Source organism: Thalassophryne amazonica, chromosome 17, assembly GCF_902500255.1.
Source record: "Thalassophryne amazonica chromosome 17, fThaAma1.1, whole genome shotgun sequence".
NCBI classification, from domain to species: Eukaryota; Metazoa; Chordata; class Actinopteri; order Batrachoidiformes; family Batrachoididae; genus Thalassophryne; species Thalassophryne amazonica.
The window spans coordinates 28777084-28790507 of record NC_047119.1 but is presented as its reverse complement, the minus strand read 5'-3'; the positions used below and the strand labels follow the sequence as shown (position 1 = coordinate 28790507).

General features: G+C 39.5%; 1 protein-coding gene across 1 annotated transcript; it reads right to left on the bottom strand.

Moving 5' to 3' along the window:
* Window positions 1-1479: 1479 nt before the first annotated feature.
* Window positions 1480-3535, bottom strand: LOC117529466 (bone morphogenetic protein 10-like). Its single transcript, XM_034192262.1, is given in 3 exon segments — window positions 1480-2512; window positions 2514-2700; window positions 3034-3535. Coding segments are annotated over 3 exon segments (1332 nt in total). The 5' UTR covers window positions 3359-3535; the 3' UTR covers window positions 1480-1692.
* Between the last annotated feature and the right edge of the window lie 9889 nt (window positions 3536-13424).

The following is a 13424-nucleotide window of genomic DNA, read 5'->3' as shown; positions in this document are numbered from 1 at the left end:
TGGAAAATTCAAATTTTAAAAAAGTGCAATGAGTCTTATATTTACTTTTACTTCTACTTCATTACAGACAGTATGAACCCAAAATGTTTCATGTTTTGTTTGGTCAGCTTCATTTTATTTGTTATTATACTTCCATTCCTGCATTTAAGGCCTGCAACACATTCTAAAAAAGTTGGATCGGGGGAAATTTACGGTGAGTTATAAGATTTAAAAAAACACCCAAGATCTCCAATCCTTCTGACAGCACTGCATTAAGAACCATCATTCATCAATAGCTGATATAACCACGTGGGCAAGGGATTACTGTGGGAAACCTTCATCAGGCAATACAATATGGAGTTGCATTCACATGTATGCCACTTAAAAGTTTACTCTGCAAAAAAGAAGCCTGATGCTAACCTTGTCCAGAAGTGATACCAACTTCTCTTGGCTCTGAGGCATCTGGGTTGCATATCACACAGTGTCAACATGTATTGTGGTCAGATGTATCAGTATTCCACATATTTTTTGAAACAAATGGATGCCAAGTGCTTCAAAGACCAAAAGGACCATCCGGGCTATTAACAAAAAGTCAAAAAGCCAAGGTCTGTCATGGTGTGAGGTTGTGTCAGTGCACTTGGAAAATATAATTTTTACTTCTGTGATTGTAGCATTAATGCAGAAAAGTACACTGAGATTTTAGAGAAATGTGGTGCCTTCAAGAAGACATTTTTTCCTGTAACTTCTGTGCATTTTAAAACAAGACAATGCAAAATATTCTGCACACATTACACAGACATAGCTGTAGGAGAAGAGGGTATGGACACTGGACTGGCCAGCCTGCACTCCTGAACTGTCCCCAATAGGGAATGTGTGGACAGTTTTGAAACAAAAAATGGAACTACAATGTCCCTGTTCTGTTACACACCTTAAGATGTGTTGCAGGGAGAATGGGACAAAATGACACCTGAAACACTTCATCGCTTGTCATCCTCAAAGCCAAAACATCTTTTCACTGTTGTGATATGAAATGGCAATATTACAAAGGGGAGGTGATGGTCTGGTGGTTAAGCTTTGGGCTTCAGACCAGATGAGCCTCAGTTCAAATTCCAGCCAGGTCAGAAAATCACTAAGGGCCCTTGAGCAAGGTCCTTAATCCCCTAGTTGCTCCCGGAGTGTAGTGAGCACCATGCACGGGAGCTCCCTGACATCACTGTGTTTGTGTGAATGGGTGAATGTGAGGCATAATTGTAAAGCACTTTGAGCGTCTGATGCAGATGGAAAAGCGCTATATAAATGCAGTCCATTTACAAAGTGATACGTGCTTTAGCATCCCAACGTTTTTTGGAATGTGGCGCAGGCCTGAAATGCAGGAATGGATGTATATTAACAAATTAAATGAAGCTGAACACACAAACCAAGAAATATCTTGGGTTCCTGCCGTCTGCAATGAAATAAAAGTCAAAGCAAATGTAAGACTCACTGCAGGGTTTGTTTGTTTTTTGTCTCTTCTTTTTTTCTTGTCTTAGTTTGGTTTTATCCATTTTCCATGTTGTACCAAGGTTTTCTGATTTGGAGATAGATAGGTAGATAGAAAGAGAGAGAGAGAGAGAGAGAGAGAGAGTATTGCATAATACTGCTTAAGTCTAAGTTATTTTTCAGTGTCCCTCAGTGCACAGTCTGCTGCTGCGTGCTATAAGATCCGTTTCAGGACTATCTGCATCCACACTCTGCCACCACCATCCCCTCGTACTTGTGGTTGAAAGTGACAACCTCACTGTCATAGTAAAGGAGTGAGATAGGCTCCAGCTTTGTGGGCACGCAGCAGGCACGTGACGCTCCCTCCGGATTCTTTACGCTTAGCAGAGTCTGGACTATGGCGTGTTTGGTAGGTGAGACCTCAGAGGTCATAGGTGGGTTGCACACGCCTTTACACCTGTATGCCTCGTAGCCCTCCGGCTGGATGATCCACGAGTCCCAGCCGATGTCTTTAAAATTCACAAAGAGCGACGTCCTCTTGCACGGCTCGCTTTTGGCATTGCGACGGATTCGGGGTGGCGTCTCATAGATAATGTTGGACTGCAGGTCATCGTGTTTTGCATGGTCGCTGTGGAGATTAGCACGCCCCATCAGAGCGGGCTGATTCCGCCCCATGCTTCCATAAAGGTCACTCTCATGCCCGATCATGTGACTGAGCTCCTGCTTATCCTGTTTGTGTTCCCTGCTCTGATCATCCGAGAATACAATCATCACTGCGTTGTGGCTTTCCTCCGACCTTCTGACGATACCAATCAGGTCTACGTCCTCTGCTGTGACCCCATCCTCTGACCCAGAATTTGCAATATGAACCTCCAGTCTGTGACTTGTGGTCGGCGATTTCTGCCAGAGTGTAACGACATGCGTCAGGTCAAATGACACCCAGGAGTTATCCCTGGCATGAATGTGCTTTGTCACCACTTTCTCCAAGTCCTTCATCTCCACCACTTCCTCTTTATCCCTCCTTCTCCCTTCTTTGCCCACCTCTTTGGTCCACCACATCCTCTCGTATTTTGTAGACGGTCACCTTGCAGTTGAGACCAGTATTTGGTCTTTGGGCCTTCTGGACCAGAGTGAAAAGGCGAAGCTCAGCAACTGTTATGTGTTCATGGTGGGGGGTGGAGATGTTGAAGAGTAAAGGGTGGATCTTGACACCCCGGACTGTTACACTGTAAGGGGAAGAATCTGAAATTAAAATGTCAAAAAAATTGAGTTTTAATATCTCAAATTGCAGTTTTTTGTATTTGCTGAACTATGAGTTAATGATCTTTTGAAGCATGTAGAAAAGACCGTCTTCCTTAAGCAGTGTCACAAGGCTGAGTTACACAATTTATAAAATATAAATATACATGTTGACATGTTTCAGTTGTATAGGTATGCTTTAGATCATATTTTCACTGAAAAATCACACTGTCTCAAAAACCAAAACATGCTTCAAAAGATTTGCAAAAAAAAGTTTAAAAATTTCATTGCAAGATGTTGCTTAATGTTTTGAAGTGGGGAATATACATTTTGTACCTTGGTTCTTGAAACTGCGGATGATGCTGGCTGAAGTGACGGCAGTGTAGTCCCTGGCAAACTGGTTGTACAGCTCCAGCATGTACTCTGGTGGGTCCGGTGAGGTGGCCGCGGGCCTGGGCTGGGGCCTCAGATCTGTCAGATTCAGTGTGGACAGAAACTGGCTCAGAAAATCCTGAACACCAAGTGGCGGATTATCACCGATATCCCCGGGGGCCGATGCCGTGTGCTGGCTCTCAGGAGACCTGATGGGACTGCCTGCACTCAGAGCAGTCAACGTCAGCAGCAGGACACTCAGAGAGCTGGAGAATAATGAAACGATCATCGCTAAATTTGAGCCGGTTTAGATCCACAGAGTGATCAGATGAAATGTGACGCCTCCTTAGTATGGGACACCTGTGAACGCCTCGAGGTATCCAGAGGTGATTCTCTCATTAAAGGAGAACAGGTTGTTGATGGAGGCAAAGAACAAACAGCTTTGCCCTTGTTGATCTTGTGGTTTGGTTCTGAGGGCAGAGCCCCGCTCGGCCCTCCTCTCTTTCTCTCTCCAGTACCGACTGTGGACAGTCCGTGAAGTCTACTTATATTCTACACAGCGTTTCATTGTGATGCAGAATCCTACAAATAAAAAAACCCTTTACACTGATTTTAAATTAACATTGCAGTCAGATGCTGAATGTCTTTATAGCCCACACTGAAATCTAAAAATAGATACTTTAAAGGCAAAAATATTAAAAGAATATTATTAAATTTCTCTAAACTCTGTCCAAGAAAACTTTGGAATGGATTCTAAAGAAACTTATGACAATGTATGTCCAGTCAAATTCAGAAACTCAAAAGTAATTTTCAGTATTATTAATTCATGTTCTACAGCCTCCACAAGAGGACACTATAGTCTCAAGGATTACAGAAAATCTTTTAATTTGGAGTGAAAACCGATATATGCTTTCATATAATTAGTGGGTTTGATTTCTTTTAATGGCCTCCAGAAAATTCAAATGTGGCCACTTTGTCAGTGTAATTATTGAATAATAACATAATAATGATAATAATAATAATAATAATAATAAGAAGAAGAAGAAGAAGAAGAAGAAGAAGAAATTCAATTTTAATTATGAACAACTGAAATTATTGCTTGAAATGTTAGGTAGGAGAAGTGTCTCATCAATCTTTGCAACTGTAGTTTTCATCAGTTATGTTAAAACAATAGCAATAACACAACAAATTTCCTGCATTTAGAACTTTCCAAAAAATTTTATGAAGTGTTTAACAACAGGGAATAATAGTGCAATAAAGTTAAACTAAAAATAAAATCAAGTAAAATGTGTACATACATGCAAAAACCTTAAAAAAAAATTGAAAGGGATACATGAAAAACATGCAATATAAAAACAAAAATCCTAGATACAGGCAAAAATTAAAATAAATCTGAGAAGAAAAGGATACATAAAAGATGCAAAAAAAATTAAAAATCTAGTTAAAAGAATGCATAAAATGCAAAACAAAATCAATTAAAAAAATACATAAAATATGCAACTACAAAAAAATGTACAAATAAGAACAGCTTGAACTTAAACAATACAACATTGAAACACACCAGTTGATAAACTCAAACCATAAGGTTAATGAGAAAAAAAAAACTAACTGTTGGTCCACACCCAGAGTGTCGATCCCTGTCTATGTCTATCCTTGTCTTTTGGCTCCCCCTTGTGACTGTTCCTAGTGTTGATATTGTTTGGGGTCCCTGTGGGTTTTCATCTCTGTGTGCTGTCTTTGTTCCATGTCTTTGGTGTTCATTTAAATGTTCTGCACTTTAGTTCCTGAGTTATTGTAGTCTGGTTTTATTCTGTGTTTCATTCCTGTGTTTATTTATCATGGTTTTGTTTCTGTATTTATTGTAGTTAATTGTTCCTGTTTTATTTTGGTGGTCATGGTTTCCTTGTGTATTTTGTTAACTTTCTTCCTGTGTCTCTACCCAACTGTTGTCAATTAGAGTTTACCTCAACTGTGTCTCATGTGTGTGATTACCTCAGTGTGTATTTATACCCCTCTGTTCCTCCCATCTGCTGTCTAAGTGTTGTGTGCTTTTACCCTCTTTCTCGCTCTCATTTTCAGTGTATGGCTTTTTGTTGCCAAACTTTGTTTTCCTGTGATTGTTTACATTTTGCCTGCTGTTTTGGACACTTTGCTTGTGATCGTTTCTTGTGTTTTTGGACCGTTCTCTGCCTCCCTGACCTCTTGCTTGCTAATCCCCTCACAGACTTATGTACCGACCTTTGACCTCTATCCGAGTGAGTCATTAAAACTGTGTTTCTGAACTTGCTGGTGTTTGTCTCTCCTTCCACAGTGACACGAGTACAGTAAAGTACATAAATTTGACATGGTTTCATGTACGGATGCAAGTTTTAATCTTTTTTTTAATGAACTTGGCATGCAGTTGTGTACTATTTACACTTTTTCCAGGTGAAATTTTGCCTCATCTTCATCCAACCATCAACCATAAACACATACGTCACTCATCATGTTAGTCACAGTTTTCAGAGTGTGACACAAGAAACACTGAATCTGTGATTTTTCTTTTTTAGGTAGATAATAGCAATAATATTAATGCAGTGCTTGCTCTAAGAGTGCTGATGGAGAAGTATAAAGAAGGCCAGAAGGAGTTCTATTATGTTTGTGGATTTAGAGAAAGCTTATGACAGGGTGGCAAGAGAAGAGTTTTGGTATTGTATGAGGCAGCCTGGAGGAGTCCTTTGTTTGCAATGGTGATGGACAAGATCAGACAGGACTCTTCATGGACTATGATGTTTGCAGATGACCACAGCCTGCGTAGGTCATCAACCCCGATGCCTGCGGCAGCAGACAAACCTGGAGGAGAATTACAGCCAGCAACTTTTTAAATATCGATGTAGAACTATGGGCCAAATCTCACAGAAACATGTCAGTAACTCCTGAAAGTGAGGCAGTAAAAGTTGTAGCGATGCAGATCAGCATCAATAAATTAGCATGGCCCTCTGGGTTGACTTAGAGCTCTACTGCATTGTTCCATGTATTTTAAAAAATTTATGGAAGACAGGATTTCTCTCATACACACAATCATCAAAGTCAAGTAAAGCACTGTGTCCATATAGCACTTTTTCCCAGCAGTAAATAGTGGAGATGGCAGCTGGAAATGCTTCGTCGCAGTGCTTTCTTAAAAAGAAATAACCCCTACTCATGGGATGTTGCTATTACCGCAGTAAATGGTCAACGACTGTCTTATCATACAGTGATTAAAGTTCTCGCCCTCAGCAAGAACCAAGTGTCTGTCCAAGTGTCTGTCCCATCACAGCTTCACCCTCATGGAGTGACAAGTTTGCTCCATCTGACCGGTTGCTGGAAAAGCTGCTACAATGACATCACAGCGCCCTTCTAAAAAGGTGAGGGATTTTCAACTTAACACTGCGATCAGCAGCACAAAAAAGTGGGTGGAGCTCATGTTTCTGAAGGCAGCTACACGCACTCACTTCTCATTTACAACAACTGAAAAAAAGATGCTGACAGTAGGGGAGGGAAAAAAAGTGCTAGGGGATAAAAACTGTTATTGCTTTGGATACAGTGGAGGACAATGATTAAAAACACTCACTGATTGCGGGAGCAATGCCTCCCACAGAGCCAGGACCTGGAATGTTTCCAGCCACTGCTGCCGCTTGGGCTGCAGCTGCTGCCTGCGCCGTGGCCGCCTGCTGCTGCATCTGCCTGTGGCACTGACGCAAGTCAAAAACCTGAACGCAACACAAGACAGAGTAAACACCGAGCATGTCACTGTGTGCCACTATTTCACAATGTAACATAACTTAACCCCCCCCAAGAAAACAGCTGACCCCCAGCTGTCAATGGAGACCACAATATTCTGCTAATTCTTAGTTTATTGTGTAAAGTTTAACTATCATTACGTAGACAAAGACAAAAATCAGTTTTATCAACACATTTCTTATACCAGCTACTGTGAGTCTTTCTGCTTTGCAGCGTTGAAGGTGTTGCTGCAGTTTCACCTTAATGTAAGCACTTGGGTAAATCTTGTGAACAGCATCTCCGGGGGCGCGTCCAGCCTCACGATCCAGGTAATAACTCTGCACAAACACTGCGTGATCGCTCAAACAGCGCACCCACACGTCGCCTTCACCTTTGCACTCCAGCTGCACACCCTTACCAATGTGAAGCCTGAGGAGAAGAGTTTAAATTAAGGAAAAGGGACTGATCACTGTTCAAGACCAAGACTGTTGACACTAGGAGCAACACACACTAGAAATAACCACCAATCTAAGTGTGTGTATATATATTAATTAATTAATTACACAGTACCTGGCTCTCTCTATGTTCTCTGTCCTGTGCACGTTGCTCAGCTGTCCCAAACAGAAACGATCCCCACCTGAAGGATCCACGTAACCATCCACAGTAACTATCGGGCATGTGGACGGCACCTTAAAAGTCTCCCCGACCTGAACATCCATCTCAAAGTAAGCAATGGAACACCAGTATTCTGGAGCTAGAACGAAACAAGAAAAGTTCAGCTCAGGACGTTCCACTGACTGCTTACAGTTCTCTAATGAAGGTAAACGCCGAGAGTATCGGCAGCTCAACACACTCACCAGGGTGGTTGGATATCGGGGGCTGGAAAGCTATTTCATTGCTAACAGGCCCTGCAAGAACATATCCATTTTAATTATTATAATTATATATATTGGACAAGGAATTAAATCACACAGCTTTTTAGTTGGTGACAGAACAGTAGCAGTAACCGTGACCGACATTCACTGCAAGTGAAACTGGACTTAGTTTTTAAAATTCATCAAAGGTTTCCATAAACTCACAGTAATGGCCTGTGTGAGGCATTGGTGGGTGATGCTGTAGATGTCCATTCTGGTGTTGAGGCACCGCAGGGGTGAAGCTGCTGTTTCTGCTCCAGCTGGGAAGGATCTGTGAGTAAAAGCCTTAGATGTTATGATGCCCACAAAGCAACAATTTCAAACTCGGTGCTGTTTGAACATAATCCTTTAGACCTCACAACCCACTGTGGATTTGAAAAGGCAGGTTTTATTTAAAATGGTCAAACTAAAAAAATTCACCATTAAATGTCACTGAATCAACTAAACATCTGCACCGAGCGCTACTGTCAGGAAAATTAAAATATTGATATTTATTTATTTTAATCTATACACCTAATTTAAAATTATGCCAAAATAATTATATTGTTCAGATCCTGTTTTAAAATAAAAATAAAATAAAAACAATCTGCTCTCCTCAGTGCATCTGTGAATCCTTGATACATCTATAACTGTGTTACAAAGTGCAAAGACATTTTGAGTTCTACCAACTTGGAGGTAAGATTGTGCTGTCTGCACATGGGTTAAAGATTTGCAGGTGCAGTGAAAAAGGTCTCACAGTATGTAAAAATGTGACGAGAGGATATATCCACCAAAAAGTAACCGCAAACCTTTTTTTATTATTTTTATACGTGTATCGTCAGGCAGCATATTACTTGAAGGTCCAGCAGCGATGGTAGAGAAGGCAGAGGTTGAAGCTGAGCTGGCTTCTGATGGGGGGAGTAGAGCAGGGGTGCTGAAGGACTCCTGTGGGCCCGGCCTCGATGGTGGATGCTGAATTGTTTGCAGGTGGCTTTCATTGCTGGAGTGAGATTGCTGATTATCGAAGTCATACTCGTCCTTTCACCAAAAGTGGACTAAGATAAGATAATAGGCATTAAGACTGGAGGACAGACACAAAATTTGAAAACAATAATAATAATACATAAAAAAAAAACAGCACTTACCTGAAGTCGAAAGCGTCAGCCCTGATAAATCTCCAGAAACAAGAACAAAGCACTTATAAGTAACTTAAATTGAACAATATCCAAAGTGAAAATCTGAACACTGACTGTATAAAAATTAGATCGCCTCAGCCTCAGAATTTTAAAATGAACAAAACGTATTCTAGAAAGTGCTCAGTCATTTAAAAAAAAGAAAGAAAGAAAATATTTAGCTATATGTGAAGTCCCGTGATGGTACTTAATACAAATAAAAATTACATTTTTAAAGTTTATGTACAGGGTTAAATCATGACCAAAAAAAAAAAATTATATCCACAACAAATCCAACACAATGTATCAACCTTTGCCATCCTTTACAGTGAGCTTTTTCAATCTCTACATTTACCAATGCCAGGGGAGACACCCTCTCATAGTGGTATGGATTGACACACAAATTGTCACATTTCAGGTCAAAGGCATACTGGCAATACTTCACATGCTTCAATTCATTCTTGTGCAGATCGGGCCAACGCCACAGTCGGGCGTAGACTACATGAGGAAAACCTTTACGTCCCGCAACCTGAAAACACAGAGGCAGAGCTAATGCTTGCTCTCATACATAACTTCTAATGACTTAACACTACGTACATTAGCTTTTGTGACAAATAACTACAGCTGTACCTGCAAGCGTCCATCCAGAGTTCGCTGTATCGTCACAACATTTGCTTGGGTGTGCTCCATTTGTAGTGATGGCTGTGATAAGCGAGTCCAACTCATCTCTCTTCTCCTTCAGCTTCTTGACTAGACTCTCAATCGCTCGCTTAGCAAAGCTTTCGCTCGCTCCTCCCTGCCGGTGGCACATCAGGCTGTGCACGATGCTCAGGCAGGCATCGTTACTCGTGGGAGTGTTAGTGATCGACATCCTGCTCCTTAACTTTCAATCTTTGGGAGGCTGTTCTTTTCTGTGGTCCGATGCAGTCAAGGGGTATCAACCTAAAACAGAAAGAGCAGTGACCTGACTAAAGTGTCATATCAGTTTACCGCCTTCAGCTTTGTCAGCCTTCTCAAAGTTCTGGTGTTTCCTTAACGATTTTGATTAGCAGTGGGGACAGGCCAATCCACACCCTCCAATCATTACAATGAAATAAACTGACAGTTCGCTGCAACACATTCATTGCGCTGACGTAACGCATCACGTAATAAATCTGTTTCCTGGTCCAAACAAAACACTTATGGTTATGTAAATTGACAAGATTCATTTCATAAATGGTCGGTACAGCCGCTACAGCATCAGCAATCAAAACAAAAAGGCCAGGGTAGGTAACGAGAAATTTCGTTACAAACCAGAAAGCTAAAAAGACAATTAGAAAAACCACGTCGGACATGAACGTACTCCACAAATATCTAAACAGCATCGGGAAAAACACACGGATTGAAAGCTTACCAGCTACTGATCAGACCATCTGTTAGCAAGTTCTTCATGGAGGTGAAGAAAGCGAACAAGCTCAATACTGTTAGCAGCATATTCGGGTGATACTATAAGTTTGCATGTTTATATAACAGCCATATAATAAATAAATGATTAACCTTGTTTGCTTGGTCTGTACGGGGATATCAGACCTCTGTGTTTATCGCACAGACCGAGCACTAGCGAGGTCCGTACTAACACCTCAGTCTGATATTTCCCCGTACAGACCTCACACTCTGTTAATAATCCTTTAATATTCAAGTGTGTAGCTATAGTCAGGGTCATATTTGGAAAGTGATTTTTTTTTTTTTTTTTTGCTTCCATAGACCACCGCAATGGACTTTTAATGAAACAATCAAGATGTGCTTGTAGTACAAACTTTCTACTTTAACAAAATACTACAGCCATTTTCAGAGCCCATATGTATTTGGACAAACTAAATCTAGGGACTGTTAATAGAAATCAGAACTTTTACAGCCAGTTTTATTTAGACATTTCAAGGGACAGATACATGAATATTTCCAAATCACTGAGTACGTCTTGGATTTCATTTACATCACTCATTAAGAAATACAAAAACATTATGATACTGTAGCATAAATCTGTCTGCACTGAAATAAAATATCCTAATTTTATGTTTCTGCATTTGAAAAATAGTAAAACTATAGCATCGCATTCGTAGAGCACAAACAGTTTCCAATTCCACAAATTTTACCTTGGAAAAAAAAATTCAAGGTCAAAGTCCTGTTAAAGTGGTTTTTCATGAGTTAAATTAGATGTGAGCAAATGACAGGAGCATGTATTTAGTTCGTGCACATAAAGCAAAGGTTTTTTTTTTTTTGTTTTTTGTGGTGTCAGGTTTTGCTTTGTTTTTTTATTACTTCAACTTTTTTCAGATCATTTTCACCGAACATTGGTCATCTCTGCTATGCACAGTCTGTCATTGCTTTTTAGCACTTGGTTTCTGACTGATAACTGGAAGACAAACAAGCATAAAATTGAAACCTCCATCCAATTTTGGTGGTAACAGGAAAATGAGAGTGATTGAGGCACTTCTGACTGAGATACAATGCAAAATGTACAGCAAATGGGCTTTTGAATAATAAATTCAAATGTCCACAAAATCTGTAATTCAGAGCAGATCCGGATCAAACTTTATCAGTCAATAAAGGATAACATCATACATAATGCTCTGAAATATGAAATAAATTCAATCTTTTTTGACAAGAGTTATGAATTTTTGAAAATTCATTCAATGTTAAAGGATATGGATTTTTTTTTCTTCAATTTTCTAAGATTTTTCCTGACTTTAACCTTTGACCTTGAAAATTTAATCAGTTCTTGCCTATCAAGATATGATCCTCTGTAACAATTTCATAATGATATATGAAAAATTGTGGGTTCCAGGCTGTTCACCAACAGACAGACAAACAAACATAACCTCTGCACAACTTTGTTGGCAGAGCTAAGTATTTAGACAAATTCTGATCATTTGCAATTGATGTACATATTTAAATCATGTAAATCCAACAGATTCTCTTTTCAGTGTGGAGTAGGTCAGGCAGTTCTCAAAGCCGAGCAATTGTTCAAGATTTGTGAGGGAAGCCACCAAGACACCTGTAAGTAGTTATAAGCTTCTGTGCCTGTAAGTGAAGAAACTGTGCATCATGCAACTTTTGTTTGTTGCATTACTTTGTACATCTTCAAGGTGGAGTGGAACAGAGAAGGATTTTGAAAAAAAGTGACATTTTAGCTATTTTTTGGTGTCAGAAGGCACGTGGGAGAATCAAGCCTAGATTTGATCTGTCTTCTTGTTTGAAAATCCTTCTCTGTTCCACAACACTGGAAGCAGATCTTTACCATTTAATCTTCATTGTGGTGGTTTATATAGGCAAGATTACAAAACTGTTATTTTCAAAATAATTATGGCTGAGACTACATCTTTCCTACCTTCTCGTCACACCTATTCTTCAGCAGTGGAAACAAGATATACACCGGGGTTTGGTATTTTGCTTGAGTGTACATTAAAAATTGAAGATCACTGCATTAAAGCTCATATTCACGTTCGTGCACGCAAAAACTGAGCACTGGGCAAACACAAGCATAACATTTAAAACTTACTCAGATTCTTACCTTGGTTTCATATATTACGACTAAGACTGAACAAAATTAAAAGGATTAAAGTGCATTTTCATAATACTTATAGCTAAAGTTAGCTTTGATGAGCATTGGGGCTACAAATACATTTTCTTCAGTTACTCTCGCAGGTAATATTTCACCACCAAAATAGCATTAACCTTACCGTGATTGCTCAGCACGGTGCAGTTATTACCAGATGTAAAAGATAACTGAGCGGCTTCACTAATGTAATTTTACGACGTTACCTCGTTGGCCTCAACTAGCTTGCGTCAATATTATTTTTGCTAGCTAGATAGCACATAAGCTAACAGCCAACATACATTTGTGATAAGACACTCCTATTTGAGCTATTATTCTACAGAGGCCCAAACCAATTATTTTAGGTCGTGGCCCATTAGACTAGTATCGTGAATCGCACTTAAAGTTGTAAATTTTCTTTACGCTAAATGCTAACAACAATGCGGCTACAAGTTAGCTAGCCACGAAAATAAAAAAAACAACAAAAGTCCCTCCTGCTACGCTGCGACTGCGCTATGCGCAACTAAATCACAAGCGTTTGCTATTTTATTTAACTTGTGTGCACATTTATTAAATATAAATGGTGTAAATAAAGCCACTTCATTATTAGTTGTTTTTTTTTGTTGTTGTTTGTTTGCTTGTTTGTTTTTTTTACCATGATGAAGCTGATGCAACAGGCAAAAGCCCATAAACTCATTCAGAGTTGTGGGTGTCTAAGTTGGTGGCTTCCCTTACTCCTTAACTGCATATATATATATATGTAACAAAAATTTACTGAGATGTTCACATCCAGTAAAAAGTATGTAAATTTGCATACACAATTGATTTTTTGATTTTTTTTTTTATTTGTTTATTTAGCACAAAATAAAACAGATATAAAATAAAGTATATACATAAAACAACCAAAGAGAGAGGTAGAGAAAACAAAATACAATATAAATAAAGTGCAAGGGAGTGGTTGAAGCCAAAAGGTTTATA